Here is a 17669-nt window from a genome sequence, read left to right as displayed (position 1 = left end):
GATCCATTGTACATGTGAACCACGACCCATTATACATGTGAACTGCGATCCACAATGGATCATGGTTGATAACCACATTACATTATGCATGTGCACCAAGATCCATTGTACATGTGAACTGTGATCCATAATAGATTGTGGTTAACAACCAAGATCCATTGAACATGTGATCTGTTGTGCCTATCAATCACGACCCATTGTTAATGTAAACCACGACCCCTCTTAATAAGCTGTCAAACACGATCCACTATGCTTGTCAACCATGATCCACTGGGCATATCAACCACAAACACAACCATGACCCATTGTACAATATAATCCATGGTTCACATTAACAAATGGGTCGTGGTTGCTAGAAGACAGTGAAGGGTCATGGTTCACACTGGGTCGTGGTTGAAAACAACGATCCATTGTACATGTGAACCACACGATTTGTTGTGCCTATCTACCATGACCCATTGTTTAAGTAACCACGACCGTTCTCAATAAGCTACCAACCACAACCATTTTTTGATGACCACGATCCATTGTACGTGTTAACTGTGATCCTTTGAGCATATCAACAACGGACCATTGTGAATGTAAACCATGACCATATTTTCATGTAAACCACGACCCCTCTCAAAACACTGAGAATGGAGTTTGGCAAAACACATACCTTGCTTTGCCATTTATATAGACTAGTTGGATTGAAGTTATAGATGTACTTACTGAGTGGCGATGGAGGATCCCACTGAAGAAGATTCAAAACCAGGAAAATGTAAAGGGAAGGGGGTCCCAGAGAAGAAGCTTCAAATGCCAATGGTAAGCTCGGTGTTCTGTATGAGGACAAATGGTTGCTTTATATTATATACATTCCAACTTATGACATTTCTAAGTCACATCAATTTGCATTTTGTCCGATCCGCTGTGTCCATTCTATTTGTAAAATCAAGGAACACAATTGTCCAAAGAATGATCCAAATATTCAAATCTGGTGGGCCACTGATGGCTTGATACGGTGTCAGTATTAAACATTTCTTGGGAATTCATCAACCCTGAATAATTCTAACGGATTAGATCTGATTTATGATGAGCCTGTAGACTATAACAGGTTTTATGCAGTGGGAATCGTAAGCGAAATATTCCGCCTTTTCTCGCCATTTTTACTGTACCTACGTGTGACATATTAATTCAGTACAAAGTAAGATATGTTGGGCCCAGAGTGATCTATAAATGTCATCTAACCTGCTCATCGTATGTAATATACGTATATAAAGGCATAACATAAAAATAATATTTATCAGAAGGGTGTATGGTCCACATAGTTCTCAACACTTTATAACTATTTATTTGGGTGTGGTCAACTTCATCTGTAAGTAATGTTCATATTTTTAGATAAAGATTAAGACATACTCAAACAACTAATAATTAGTGTAGATTGAAAATTTACATCACATTTGTCCCACAACCGAGAGATAACCACAACCATATGAGACATACCAGCACAACACAAGAACTCCTGCTCTGACCTCTCCTTTTCATCATTACCACTTTTTACATGTAAAGGGCATATTGGTCTGAAAATTTTGAAAACCATGATCCATATAATATGAATACAGCAATCCATATAACATGAAAACCATGACCCATAACAACTGACAACTAGGACCCATCTTATATTGAAACCACGACCTATATAACATAACAACCACAATACAAAGTTATGGGCTAAAGAGTTGGGCCTTGAACATGGCCCGTTGAAAACACGATCCGTATAACATGTCAACCACGATCCATCTAACATAAAAACCATGATTCGTTATGACTAACAACCAAGATCCATATAACATAACAACAATGATCTATATAACATGACAACAACCAAGATCCATATAACTTGACAACCATGATCCATATAACATGACAATAACGATCCACATAACATGAAAACCATGACTCATAACAACTGACAACTAGGACCCATCGCACATTAAAACCACGACCTATATAACATAACAACCACGATACAAATTGTGGGCCAAAGAGTTGGGCCTTGAACACGGCCCATTGAACATGGGTCATGGTTGTCACAAAATATGGTTCGTGGCTTCCAATTTTTATGGATTGTGGTTGTCATGTTATATGGGTTGTGGTTTTCATGTTATATGGGTCGTGGTTGTTAGTTGTCATTGGTCGTGGTTGTCACGACATATGGATTGTGGTTATCATTTTACAACAATGGTCCATTGTTCATCATAACCATGACCCAACGTGTATGACAACCATGATCTATTGTGCATGTGAAACACGATCCATTGTCCATGACAACCAGGACCAATTGTTCTTCATAACCACGACCCTTTGTATTGGCCTCGAATGGAAAATGACTGTTTCTCCATAATATGGGGAATGCATTGGGAAATGGATTTTCCAATGGAAAATGTTTGTTTTCCCATAGGAGGAATGTATCTAATGGATTTCCCAATGGAAAACAACCATTTTCCCATAGGGGGATGTATCTATTTATCGGACCTTCTTCTAGGCATTTGCTATGATAAGGGAAGATCAAAGTTGAGAAGGTGATGGTTTTCGTTGCCAAGTGAAGGGAGCTTATTGTAGATCACACCTTGATCAAACCTCCACCATTGATAGTTGAAAACTACGACTTCACATTTTCAAACCTTCCACCCTCTAAAAAATCAAATCTCAACCATTTAAAATGACAACCATGATCCTTCACGTTGTCAAACCACAACCCAGACGAAGGGTCATTGTTGACAGTTGTTATGGGTCATGGTTTTCATGTCATATGGGTCGTGGTTTTCATGTTACATAGGTCATGGTGTCAGTCGTTATGGGTTGTGGTTGTCATGTTATATGGATTGTGGCTATCATATTATATGGATCATGGTTGTCATATTATATGGATCATTGTTGTCATGTTACAAAATGTCCAAGTTCTTTTCTAGAGCTTTCATGTCAACCTAGAACCTAGAAGAAGCCATTAGACACCTTGTCCACCGACTCTGAGTAGGTGCTCAATCACAACACGGCTAAACTGTCATGACAAAATGTCTTTCATTAGCTCGAGCCATAGGACTTTGTCCAAGTTCTTCTGTAGAGATTTGACATCAGCCAAGAACCCAGAAGAAGCCATTATACACCTCGTCTGCCGACACCGAGTAGGTGCTCATTGACAACATAGCTAAACTGTCACAAGGACTCTGATTATAAGGTTGGCTCGGACAGAGGCAAGCCCTATAATCACGCTCGAGACTTAACTCTAGTAATGCACGTACGAAGCGATATTCAGCGCACTATCTCAGTATAACCGCTAACTTCAGCGCATGTGTCATGGTTGACATGTTACATGGGTCATGGTTTGTAAGTGCTATGGTTATTTGCTCCTTTGATTGTCAAATTTTGTTATGCTAAAACCACAATCTGCGCCTTGTGTAACACATTGTTATATATGTTCAAAGAAATGCATCTCATGCTCAAGGACAATCTTCAAATCAAGTACAATGATCTACTTTAAGAAATGCAAGATCAAGTACATTATTCTCTTCTCTAAAGCTTCCAAAGATCTTTGAAGTACAACTCAAGAACTACTTCCAAAGATCTCTAAAGTACTACTTCCAAAGATCTCTAAAGTACAACTCAAGAACTACAAGTTCAAGCTTTCAAGCTTCATCAAGCGTCGAGATCCAAAGCTTCATGATCTTCAAAGATCATCCATCATCTGAAGAAAAGAATGTTCAATGTTCATACTTCATGTCTCAGGTATGAATGACCTTAGATTGACCTTAGGGTAGGTCATTTTGGATACATAAGTCAATTGCTTGTTTTATATATTTTTGGTCTGTTCTTAGACTACTCGTGGACTCTGTTCGACTAGTCCTAGAACTGACTCAACTAGTCCAAGAAATTTCAAGGCCATTCCTAAGTTGTTGCAAAATTTTAGAATTTTTTGGTTGAGCTACGACCAGTCCTGGAGTCTACTCGACCGGTCATGTGAACAGTGCCGACTCATTCACGACTAGTCCTGTAGCGACAACTCAAACTCCGACAATGAATTCTGGTTTCTCACAACCAGTTGTGGGCAGGTCACAACCAGTCGTAGAGGACTCACGACCAATCATGAAGTGCCTACGACCAGTCGTTGAATGGTTTTATCCGATCGTGCTCAAAATTTTAAAATGTTGTTGGTCCTATGACCAGTCGTAGTGTCCACAGGACCAATCGTAGATGCGATTTCTGTAATTATAAATAGAGCACGAATTTCAGAGTTTTATATCCAAATAAAGTAAAATCAAGGCATCACTCTAAGAGATAAGTTTGCGTTCTTTTTAAGCTACATTACGCATATTTAATATTATCTTTTGTTAGCTTTTTATATTTGATTTTGTTTCTACATTCCAATCCGATTTGAAAGAGGAATTGTGATATTCCACTTCTTCAAATCAAAATCAAATAGAGCTAACCCAACTTGATTTAATTTAAAATCAATTAGAACCTAGAACCATTTCAAAGTGAGTATTGGACATTGAACTTTTACATTCGAACTTCTACTCCGACTTAGTTCTTCTAGGCTGCTACAAAAGGAGAAATTTAGGTATTTTACATTTGTGTAAATCTTTTATGCTTTTGGTTTTTTTGAAATTTTGGTTATCTGAGGAGAGCCAGAAAACTCAGAGTGTGGGGGTTTTTGAATTGTGTAAGCCCATTAGAAAGACACAATTGTGAGGGTTTTAGGTGAACCTGAGAAAAACCTATTTTCATAGTGAATGTTAATATCCCCTGTGTGAGGATATTAAGAGTGGAGTAGCAAGTTGTGTGGCTATTGTTTAACAGTTGGTGAACACACAGGTGAACCACTATAATTCTTTATTTCTTGTGATTTGAATGTTTGTTTATTTGCTATATCTTTTATCATTCAAAGTTGTGGGATGTATGTGTGGATGTGAATGTTGTAATATTTATATTTCAAGCATTATGGGGAATGTTGTAATAGTTTAGACTTCCATTCCTGCTATTTACTTTAATTTTATTCTTCTTCAGTTTGAGATATTGATACTTAAACCGTTCTAGTAAGGTTGTCCTGTCATAAACCCTTGGTTTTTATGGTGCAAGGTTGTCCTTAGAACAACATTTGTATCAACCTCTCAAGATTTGAATTTTGAGGTTGCTTTACATTTTCGTATTGTGATTTGTTTAAAGTGTCATCTTTCCTTTATTCATTTAAATTTTGTTGTTAAAGATTTAATTTGGCATAGTCCTCTAGGACATATAGCTTGGCCTTTTCATGGTTGACACATTACATGGGTCGTGATTGTCATTATATATGGGTCGTGGTTGTAATATTGTATGGCTCATGGTTGTCATGGTACATGGTTCCTGAATGTAATGATATATGGGTCATGGTTGTCATATTATATAGGTCGTGGTTGTCGTGAAGCATTGATTGTGGTTGCCAATTGATATGGTTCATGGTTTTTATGTTATACAGGTCGTGGTTGTCGTGTTGCATTGATCGTGGTTCTTAGTTATAATGGTTCGTGGTTGTCATGTCATATGGGTCATGGTTGTTATGCTATATGCATCATGGTTACCATTTTTCAGTCAAAAAAGCCCTTTTCATGCTCTGTGGTTGATATGTTACATGGGTTGTGGTTCTCACATTACATGGATCCGGGTTGTCATGTTATATGGGTTGTGGTTAACATGTTATATGGATCGTGGTTATCATGTTATATGGGTCATGGTTCTCACGTTCATGTGAGCCCTTTTTTGGGGTTTTCCTACTACATGGGTCGTGGTTCTCATGTTATGTAACGCACTGAAATTCGGGGGTCGAGCATAACTCAGCTCCCGAGTTCCAAAACATCACTTATGCAACATATTTAATGATGGATGTATGTTGTCTGTATTAGTGCATAAAACATGGAATAGATTAAGTCAAAACACAGATATAATTCAGGGATAAGTGAATAAAGCAAGCGGAAGACTTATAGAAATATATGTGTACAAGTGTGAATCCCTGAAGTACATACACAAACCAGGTCGTATGAAAGTGTTACTTAACAAAATTACAAGTATCAAGTTACATCATTTAAATCCCAAGAATAATCCCAGAGTCCCGTGCATCAGAACGAGCTCGCTAGAACCCGTCTGAAAACTGCATATATGAGAAAGCAGCCTCATCATCATCCATCTCCCGCTCTACCTCAGAAGTCGCATCCACATCTGCAACATCAGAACCTAAGACAGAGTCTGGTGGGTGTTTAACACCGCCCCAGAACGTGGGAGTGAGTGATTAACTCAGTGGAACAATAAGGCACTGGTTAACATGTTATCAGCTCAATCAAGCAGTAATGATAAAGCAGAACAATTAAACAAATCCTAAGTACTCTTGTTAATGCAAGGATGTATGTAAAATGATGTGTGCCCTCACGCGTACACCCTCAGCGTCTTCATCTTACGTTACGCATGACACCACCTCAAAGTGCGTCACATCTACAAAGCACATGCAAATGCGGTGCATGGATATGATTACCAAGTTGTTATTAGTCCTTTCATACAGCAGAATTGGAAAGCTAAGATTCCTTCCCCATATCACCATCTAAACAGTGATCCATTCTCGGGTCGTCAGTCCTAGACATCTCATACGATCATATGGTTTCAGGTCGTAGCAAAGGGCTCGTCACCAAACAATGCATGCCTATCATACCTTTGTTACTACACCAAGGCTCATCACCTCAATGCGGTATCCAGGCATGCTCGAGGTCACTACAAAGGGCTTGTCACCAATCAATGTAGGCCGACAGCACGAATATAGTGTCACATACAACCATAATCGGCTCACAAGTTTAGTTGCTCACTGGTCACTACGGGGAGGCTCGTCACCCCAGCATAGGCCGACAGCTCGACCACGGTGTCCCATACCACCATGTCCGGCTCATGAGTCTTTGCGGATCAAGGTACCAAGGTTAATAGTATTTCATTAGTAAGTTCGGTACCCTAGATTCAAACAGTAGCTTCCATACATGGTGAACATACATTGGATAATCGGGTTACTTGACGAACTCGACTAACATGAGTGCACGTTGGGTTAAATGACATAGAGTGCGCAAACACTCCGCGTGGCCAAACCACTGCCGACAACTCTAATATGGCTCGGGTTCGTCTAATTACGTCCTTTGTGGTGAAAGCAATCTCAGCCACAACCTTAAGGCAGATTACCGATTTCCTGGACTAATGCATAGTCCCACACACATTACACTATAACAGATATTCATATTGAATGTAGAACAGTAAAGGAACAACAACTCAAATCATGGTACATAAGCACTTGAAAATTATCAACTTAACATGAATGTAAGCATAAGTAATGCTTGAATTTAAATGACAAGGAATGTAACTAGCAAGAAGGAAATCATACACACTAGTGGGAGAGTTGAGAATCGCTTCTCAACGCCCATACTAGGTTGAAATATCACACTTTAGATCATTCAGACATTTCTACAGACACTTAGAATACATAATACAACATATATGACATATGTTGAAATACAAGCATTTGGACAATTCCTTTTACCAAGGAGTTGTCACACATACATCTAGCATACATACATGACCAATAATCATGGCAAACACAAGTGCATATTTTATACGTATATGGTACTTTATACATACACATAGAATACACAAATCTCAATATAACACATGCATATCAGGAACGCAACATAAACATAACATTTGGCATGTGAAATCTCATCCATAACAAGAATAAATCATTAATTGGCATTGAAAGCCTTGAAAACCATAACCTACACACTTAAAGTCCGTACCTTAAGCCAGAAAAGAACACCAAACTGATTTAGACGAGATGTCTTCGTCAACGGCGATAGAATACCCTAAAGCAAGAATAGAAATGAGATACAACAACACCAAGACTATTCTAAGCTCTAACACAGATTAGGGTTAGGTTAACTTACCCTAAGATGAACTCAGAATCGTCAGAATAACGATTCAAAGTGAAGGTTCAAAGATGTAGAAGAACAGGAAAGAATCCAAGATGATTCACCAACATCTCTCTCACTATCTCTCTCTTTTCCACTCTCTTTCCAAGCTAGGGTTAGAGAAAATTCGTATGGAAAAGAGAGCTAGGGTTTAAGGACTATAAATAGGCCTCAAATTGATGAAAATAACCCCAGGGACAAGGTATACTTTGGTTATAACCAAAGCAAGCCTCTCTCGATCCAACGAAGCACTTCTGGTGGGCATATAACCACGAAAGGTCGGACTTAAGCTCACTGACCATGGATCTAGGTCAATCTGAGTTTTCGTATCGACCGGCTCTTCAGATCAGCCGTGGCGGACCACACTCAATTCAACGGTCAAGGAATCTCGATCAGGTCCACAAGCACAAGGACATGCCTGGGCCACCTTCCCTGATCAGAGGGTGAAATTGGGTCAGGATCCAATGGTCAGATAGCTTAAAATCATCGCGCAAGTGACACGACTTAGATTTCATAAAAGCTTAATAAATTTCCAACCGTTCTCACACTCTTCACTCCGAACTCAATCAAATCGACCCAGAACAACATCTGGACTTGATTTTCAAAGTAATGGTCAAGCCCAACATAGTGACCGCAACAGCCTAAGAGCATCGCTATCGGACTTTCGACGCGCGGTCTAGGTCCGATCCAGAACTTCCAAAAATTCTCCAGAACAACTGGATTTAGCGATGGATCCCAGATTTCAGAGTAACATAGCGCTAACTAATCTACAAGTTTTGAGTCATGCAAATCGAATTTAAAGTGATTGATGCGAATTTCACAAGCAATCGAGTATAGCGCTAATTACCCCAAAAACAACTACTTAGGGAAAGATAAGCATAAAATTTCCAGGGTCATTACATGTTACATGGATCGTGATTGTCATCCACGATGGAATGCATCTTTGTTCACTTCCAAAATGCATCTTGGTTCATGTGAAAAAATGGAACGTGGTTGTCATCCAAAAAGGCTCGTGGTTTACAACCACGACTCATAGAACATTACAACCATGATCCAAAGTGCAAGAGAACTACGATGATCATGAAAAATTACGACCCATCTCAGTAACCAAACCATTACAGATAATAATAAGAAAAAACATTATAAACACCAATCCATTTAACATTCAATACCAAATCAGTGTTTGGCTCTCTTTATTGGTCTACTTGATATCTTTTCCTACTTGAGTCTCCACCCTCGTAGGAAAATATTCCCAATGTGGATCGTGGTTATCATCCACTATGGATCATGGTTGTCAACCATATTCGATCGTGGTAGACAACCACGACCCTGTGTGAAAGCATAACCCATATAACATGACAACCATGACCCATTGTTAAGTACATGATATCCTCATTGGGTCGTGGTTCAAATGCACAACGGTTCATGATAATCATCCACATTGGGTCGTAGTTAACATGCACAACGGTTCGTGAATCAATAAGTATATTACAATTCACAAGGCCAAAATGCTCATTGGTGTGATTCCATTACATTATCACAAAAAATTAAAAATTAAAAATTAAAAAAACCAAAGTAGTAAATCATCATCAGCCTCAGCCTGCATGAACGAAAGTGCATTGATGATGATTGTGACCTATTCAATTGTATCTTAAGCATCTGGGTGTTGGCTTATCTTCTGCCCGTGATGTAACTCGAATATTTTTCAGTCTTTTAGTAGATCTTCTCATTTCTACAGGCTTCATATTCTCACATAAAATCATCACTTCATCTGGAATGTTCCATTGTGTCGTGTCAAGCACTAGGTAAACTGAATCTTGGTATGATTTACAATATATTTCTTTTAAGTAGAATGGAGAGCAGTATTTATAAATATCAAGCTGATATTTATCACAGGCCGTTATCACATGAATACAAGGAAACAACATAAAACTAAACTCACCGCACGTGCACTTCATTCCTCTTAGCTTCACTACATTAGTCATTCCCTGTGCTGTCACTTGGAACTCATCCACTGAAATCATAATATATTGTGCCTTTCGCACTTTCGAGTGATAAAATTCGATGAATCTTTTTTCTACCTAAGGAGTCAAAATTTCCTTACAAGCCAAGGCCTCGTCTCGTCGGTGGAGGAAGAAGTCTTGAATTTTACTCCTTATTGATTCAAGAAGTTTCGTGACGGGGTACTCTCGTGCATCTACAAATAATACATTCATGCTTTCGACAATGTTTGTGGTTACAATGTTATACCTCATGCCAGGAGAGAAAATGGATGACCATCTTTCATTTTCTATACCATTAAGGAACTGATATGCTGTGGGATTCAACATTTAAATGCATCGCATCATCTCCCAAAACGTGGATGTATTGTATGTCTTAATAGTACCCCAAAAGTATTCCCTCACAGAATCATCCGAACACACCTTCTTCATATTTCCAAGAATATGATGAGCATAATATCCATGGATTGCATAGGGGAAAATGTTAGGGACTTCACTGACCAACCCTTTGTGATGATCTGACACTATAACTAGTCCTAAAAGAATCCCGATTTCTTTGAAAAAATTTCCAAGGAACTACCTCTAGCTACTATTATTCTCAGATTCTCCAATCTCATATGCCACATGGAGGATGTGAATTTCTATCCAATGCAGTAGCCATGAAAAGAACACCCTTATACTTTCCTGTCAAATGTGCCGCATTAACACAAAAAACTCTCTGAATATGCAAATGTAGGCTTCTGATGCACTGTTCAATTGCAATAAAGCATATTTCAAAACTATTTATTTCTTCATTCACCTGTAACTCCATCATAGTCCCTAAATTGACATTTCTCAACTCTTAAAAATAGGCCAGAAGCTCATTATAAGAACCCTCGTAAGATCCTAAGACTTGTTCCATTGCAATCTCTTTACCTTTCCATGCTTTCTTGTAGCTGATCTCAACCCTGTACATCTCACTCATTCGATATTGAATTTCTTTTGGTGTGCAAACCAGTCCCGAACTCATTCGACCAACTCCAAATTCACTATTTATCAAACTGGTGGCTTGGCGATGATCTCTTCCTTCCTCTTCGAGGTTACTATATCATGTCCGTCCTCCACAATCGTTGACTCAGAATGGCATATCGCCTTAAATGACATGTTATATGTATGCTTTGAGTTGTAAGTCTTTATCTTGAACATCGTTGTGTCGTCCAATTTTGAAGCATGCATCCTCCAACTACAATTTTCTATAATGCACATAATCGTATATCTCAGCTTGGTAGACTTTAAGACCTTATATTGGAAATTGTGGCGCATTGTATATTTACATAGAAAATGTTGTAATCGGCCTTTGTCCTTGACCACTTGTCCAACAAATATTTCGATTGGATCTTCCACCAATTCCGGATATCCTTAATGATTTGAATTGACCAAAGCTTCATTAGATGGAGCGAAGATAGTATACAATGATCTAGGAATATCTCCATTTTCTTCATACACTGGTATGGTTAAATTTAAGTTTATAGGCTGTGGATTGACCTACATGGATGGATCAAAAGACACATCATTGACAGATGGGATTTGGAGATTGCAGTGGTCAGTTGTTCTTTGAAATTGATCGCTACTTGAAGGGCCGCATATATCGCAATCGTCGAGTCCTCAATTATGATATTTATCATTACTTGATGGGCCAAGTATATCACAGCCATCATTCCCTAAATCATGATGTGTATCATTACATGAAGGGACGTGTGTGTCACAATTGTCGAGTCCTCGATTGTGATATCAGTCATTACTTGAAGGGCCAAGTATATCGAAATCATCGTCTACCCAATCATTGCTTGAAGGCTACAAATCAAGAGATGATAAGTTCAAATGTAAAGTATAATCTATGCTATTATCTTCAATGAGAGGATAACGCCTCACTTTCTCAACATACAATGGTATTTGTGTTTGAGGAGTCTGTCTATAGAATAATATATATGCTTCGAGATCTTCATCGTCTTTGATTCTATCTGGACGGAGGAATCCATGTAGTGCATCACCATACACAACTTTAATCATCAAATCGAATTAATCTGATGTAGTCTTCGTAATCAAATGCATTTTATCTGGGAGCTGCCGATATGTAATATCATTACTCATAGCAAATCCTTTTGAGTCTCCACCATCGTAAGTAAATATTCCCTTGTCATATACACTCTCTCCATCATAATAACATAATAAAGGCCTACGGCTCATACTCTTCTAATATTGCTTAATCTGTGAAAAAATTAAATGGGTAAAGCTTGTCAGAAATGAAGGATCCTGCTTGTCATCTGTAAAGGGTCGTGGTTATTATCTACTATGGATCGTGGTTGTCATCCACACTGGGTCATAGTTGACGACCACGACCCACTGTGGACGACAACCACAATCCACTTGAAGGGTTGTGGTTATGATGAAGAATGGGTTGTGGTTATCAACCACAATGGGTCGTGGTTGGTGAACCACAACCCATTGTGGATGACAACAAGTCAACAATGACCAATCGTTCTTTATAACCAAGACCACTGTAGATGATAACCATGATCCACTCAAAGGGCTATGGTTATGACGAATAATGGGTCGTGGTTGTCATCCACAATAGGTCGGGGTACCTATGTGAATGACAACACGACCCATGAGAAGGGTCAAGTTATTATGAACAATGGGTCGTGGTTGTCATCCACATTGAATCGTGGTTGGGAACCACTACCTACTCTGCATGACAACCATGACCCGGTCATCGGATCGTGGTTCACATGCACATTAGATTGTGGTTTACATCCACAATGGATCATGGTTGTCAATCACGACCTAATCTACATGAAACCACGATCCATTGCTCAAAAAGACTTCGGTCCATGTCACATTCTCGGGATTGTTCAAAATAGGTAACTTCTTCTGCACTCTGAAACTGTACAACTACTGATCTAAGGACAAGGGACATTTTCGATCGAAATATTTTATAAAGGTTGTTAGAAGGCCACCCTTGGAATATTTGAGAGGTAAGGTCATGCATCGAGGCCAGTACGAAGGGTCGTGGTTAATTATGAAGAGCAAATGGTCCTGATTGTCATGAACAATTGGTCATGGTTCAAATGCACAATGGATCATGGTTGTCATACACGTTGGGTCGTGATTATGATGAACAATGGATCGTTGTTGTATCCAGCATGGATCGTGGTTGTCAACCACGATCCATATTCCGTGACAACCACGACCCATATAACATGACAACCACGATCTATAGCAAATGGAAGTCACGATCCATATACCGTGAAAACTACGACCCATATAACCTGACAACCACGATACAAGGTTATGGACCAAACAAGTTGGTCCTTGCACAGGATAGTGAAAAGCACGATCCTTATAACATGACGACCACGATCCATATGCCATGACAACAACGACCAATAACATGACAACCACGACCCATGACAACTGACAACCACAACCCGTGTAACATGCAAACCACAAACCATATAACATGACAATCATGATCCATAACAACTGGAAGCCACGATCCATATACCGTGACAAACACAATTCATAACAACTGGCTTGACAACGTGAAGGGTTGTGGTTGTCATGGTCAGTGGTCGAAGTTTGATTTCTTGGAGGGTGGAAGATTTGAAAACGTAAAGTAGTGGTTTTCTACTATCAATGGTGGATGTTTGATCAAGGTGTGCCCTACAGTAAGCTTCATTCACGTGACAACTAGAACCCTCACCTTCTCCACTCTGATCTTCCTTTATCTTAGCAAATGGTTACAATAAAATAAAATGCCAACCTCGTAGTGGAAGAGGCTTTCAAACGAGAGAAACGATAAGGAGAAACAACGTCCCACTCTGGCAATTGGTCCCTGGATCTTCACTTTTCTAGGAAAACGAAAGAATAAGAAGAAGGTCTGCAAAAGGTGAATATAGGCGACATTTGGCCCTTCCTTAGCTCATAAATGCTTCCGTCCACGTCACACGTTCTCAGGGGGGGGGGAGGAAACGGATTGGCTACTCCCCCTGCCACCAGCCATGGGCTGGTGTTCGGTGCTTTGTGGGCCCAACCATAATGTATGTGTTTCATCCATTCTGTTCATCCATTTTTACAGATCATTTTAGGGCTTGATCGCAAAAATGAGAGGTATATAAACCTCAGCTGGACCACACCATAGGTAAACAATAGTGATTGGATATCCACCATTAAAATCCACTTAAGGCCAACTGTACTATTTATTTGACATCCAATCTATTGATTAGGTCATACAGACACGGATGGGAAAAACCAAAGATCGGCTTGATTCAAAATTTTTATGACCCCCAAAAAGCTTTTAATGGTATATGCTCATTCAACACTATTTCCTGTAACATGGTTCACTTGATATTGGGATATACCTCATTTTTGGTCTCATACCATAAAATGATCTAGAAAAATATATGGATGGCATGGATGAAACACATACATCATGGTGGGACCCACAGAGCATCGACCACCATCCATTTGGCTAGATGTGGGGGAGTAGCCAATCATTTTCCTTCTCGGGGTTGAAACAAAAGGTAACTTTTTATTCACTCCAGGACCTTACAATTATACAAGGGCATTTTTGTCTGAAATAATTTATAAAAGTTGTCAGACGGCCACCCTCGGGATGTCTGGACGGCAGTACCTCTCCAAGTAATTTGACCAACATCGAGTACTTACGGTCAAATTCCCTTAAGGGGATTTTTTTATTTTTTTATTTTTATTTTTTATTTTTTTATTTTTATTTTTTATTTTTTGAACCAATGTAAGGACTAAATGGTTGAAATTTTTTGCCCCTGGCGAAAGTTATATATAGTACAAACATAGGGTCAGGTTTTGATTGTGTGAGTTGCCCAACGCCTCAACCCAACCTACAGTCAGACTGAGGATTTCCAACGTGAGCCCAACTGACCCTACCGGAGGTTTGGGTTGTGCGTGTCGGGTTTGGGTTTAGCCCGACCAAAGTTGCACCCCAAACCCTTCATGATTCATTTGAAGGGCTTGTTATCTGTGTGAACAATCCTTGTTTTAACTCTAGAAGTTTGAAAATTTTGCAACCAATCAATAATTTCTCGTGTCTATAGATTTTGATCCTTTTGACTTTTACATGGGTATGAAAATGGACATATGATATTGAATCGCTTGCATCCATCATACATCCATCAAATATCCTGATTTTCCTGATATCCAAATGATCTTCTCTCAGGTACATTTCCCAACAATTTTTTTGAATGGCAATGATTCATCCACCATACAGATAGCGTAAATTTAGATCAATGCCCCCTGCCGAAATTGTGTGAGCCACTGCATATGGCTTATGGCTTGAAAATCAAACTGGTTGGACGATGCCTACAATCAACATGGTTATCATCAAATGGACAGATAAAAGAAAAGAGTCCAAATTAAACAGCCGATGATAAATGGAAATATCAGCAAGAACATTCAACTCTAGTAGTATTTTTTGGCTATGCTACCACCAAAATGGACCCCACAAATTGGACATCTGGAATGTCGTAAGAGTATGCTACATTTCAGCTCGTAAGAAATGGTAGTGTTGCCACATTTCCTAGATTCATAGTTCTGAATTCAATTGTGTTTTCTAAAATCCCAGGATAAAGCCCGGCAACAAGGCGATTACGAATCTCTCCATCGAGACTTGATCGTTGGCCTCGGCAAATGGGGCTTCGATCCTATGGATCTAAACAACCCATTTCCCCACAACAAGGGCTCTGTCCACATATGGCAAGGGTATGAAGACAAGATCATTCCCGTCGCTCTACAACGATATGTTTCGAAGAGGCTTCCTTGGATCCAGTATCATGAGCTTCCCGATAGCGGACACCTTCTTGCACAAGCTAATGGAGTGACTGATACCATCCTAAGGGCACTTGTACTTGGAGAAAAGTCATCTATTACAGATTTTACGTAGATATCCTGATCGGAGTTGCTGTGACTGATGATATATAGCTTGGAATAAAATTCCTGTTACGGAATGTAGAATGATTGCGTGCTCTTTCGTGACACTTTATCATATTATATGTTTTATTAATAATAAAAGAATTATTTAGAGATGGCTACCTGAGTTTTGTGTTTTGGTCAATATTTGAAAATCTGCCTATTTTTAAAAATATTTGTCTTTTGAAAAATACTTGTACTTGAGCATTGAATGTACCTCATTTTTAGGGTCATACCCTAAAATGGCTTGGAAAAATGGATGGACAGCGTGGATTTTTCAAAAACACCATGGTGGGTCTCACCTAGCTTACCCTACTGTATGTAGGGCCCACCGTGGTGTTTGGGAGAAATCCACTTAATCAATTCATTTTGGCTGATCATGTTATGACATGCAACCAAAAATATGGTAGATCTGAAACTCAAGTGAGCCACATGATTAGAAACAATGGAAAGCGGTTGCTTATTGTTCAAAAGTTTTTGGACTGGATGCGTTGTTTATATGCAATTCAAACCATTCATAAGGTGATCCAAGTGCTCATAAGTTTATTTACATGTGATGAATTGAAAGAAGAAAAATATTAACCTAATCTAAAGCTTTTGTGACCCCACGAATGTTTCAACAGTGGGTGTACAATCTCCAATGTTTTCTGTTGTGTGACCCACTTAAGCTTTGGATTTGCCTTATTTTTGAGCTATGCCATAAAATGATTTGGTAAAACATGTGAACAGGGTGGATTTCTTGCAAACATCATAGTGGGCCCCACCTAGCTTGGAAACTTTGAACATTAACCGCCACTCTATCTGTTACATTACGTGTTTTAAATTAAGGGCATTTTAACCTTTTATTAAATACAATTTTAAAAATATATGCAATCACAACGATATACGACACCATTCAGTTAAAACGATAGCGACACAAAAGGATAGGCGGATTACTTTAAATATTTTTAAAGTAGTTAATTTTTCAAAAATAGTCCAAAAGGAAGGCGGGTTTTTGTTCCGGCACTTAATAAAATAAGGGTTAGAGAGAACGATTATTGTGTGTGTATGTAAACCCAATGCTCTCTCAGGACATCATACTTGTAGAGCTCTAAAATTCTCCATATAGTAGTCCCCGTATGTAGGTGAGTGAAACTGTTAGTAGGTTGTATAAATCCAACTAAGTGCCTTAACCATACTAGGAATGACACAATTTGGGAAAATTAGAGTTAAATACATGTTTCCGCTTACCACGAATGGGTAGGGTCACAAAGTTAGACAAGTCCAATGCTAGTTGGCACCCATGAGAAGAACCGGGTGTTAACATATCCCATAAATGCCCAAGTTAACCAAAATAGTGCTGGACTGCAAATTCTAAGTCTATTGGTCTCGAAATTATAGATTAACATTTGGTTTGCTAGGCTTGACGTCCATCATGGACATTGAGCCAAGGTGACACCTCGGATCACTTAACTTCAACTCGCAAGTTGGGCGCATGAGTTGTGTGAGTACCTTAGTTAATAGCTTGAATTTTAAGTGAAATGGTCACCCGACGCTGTAACGCCCCGGATTTCGAGGGTTGAGCAAAGCTCTACTCCCGAGATCCAGCACATCACTTATGCAACATAGATAATGATGTTTAGATGTTGTCCATATCAATGCATTAAACATGAGTGAGATTATACTTAAACAGCATATCATACTC

General features: G+C 39.0%; 1 protein-coding gene across 1 annotated transcript in view; it reads left to right on the top strand.

Annotated features, from left to right (window-relative positions):
• The window catches only part of LOC131238838 (uncharacterized), a 99398-nt gene extending 83439 nt beyond the window's left edge, over positions 1 to 15959 (top strand). The window contains exon 6 of the mRNA XM_058236435.1: positions 15642 to 15959. Within this exon, the coding sequence (XP_058092418.1) occupies positions 15642 to 15959 (318 nt within the window). The remainder of the gene's footprint in view (positions 1 to 15641) is intronic.
• The last annotated feature ends 1710 nt before the right edge of the window (positions 15960 to 17669 follow it).

The sequence above is a fragment of the Magnolia sinica genome, chromosome 3, assembly GCF_029962835.1.
Source record: "Magnolia sinica isolate HGM2019 chromosome 3, MsV1, whole genome shotgun sequence".
Classification (NCBI taxonomy): Eukaryota; Viridiplantae; Streptophyta; class Magnoliopsida; order Magnoliales; family Magnoliaceae; genus Magnolia; species Magnolia sinica.
This window is presented reverse-complemented; position numbering and strand designations above follow the sequence as displayed.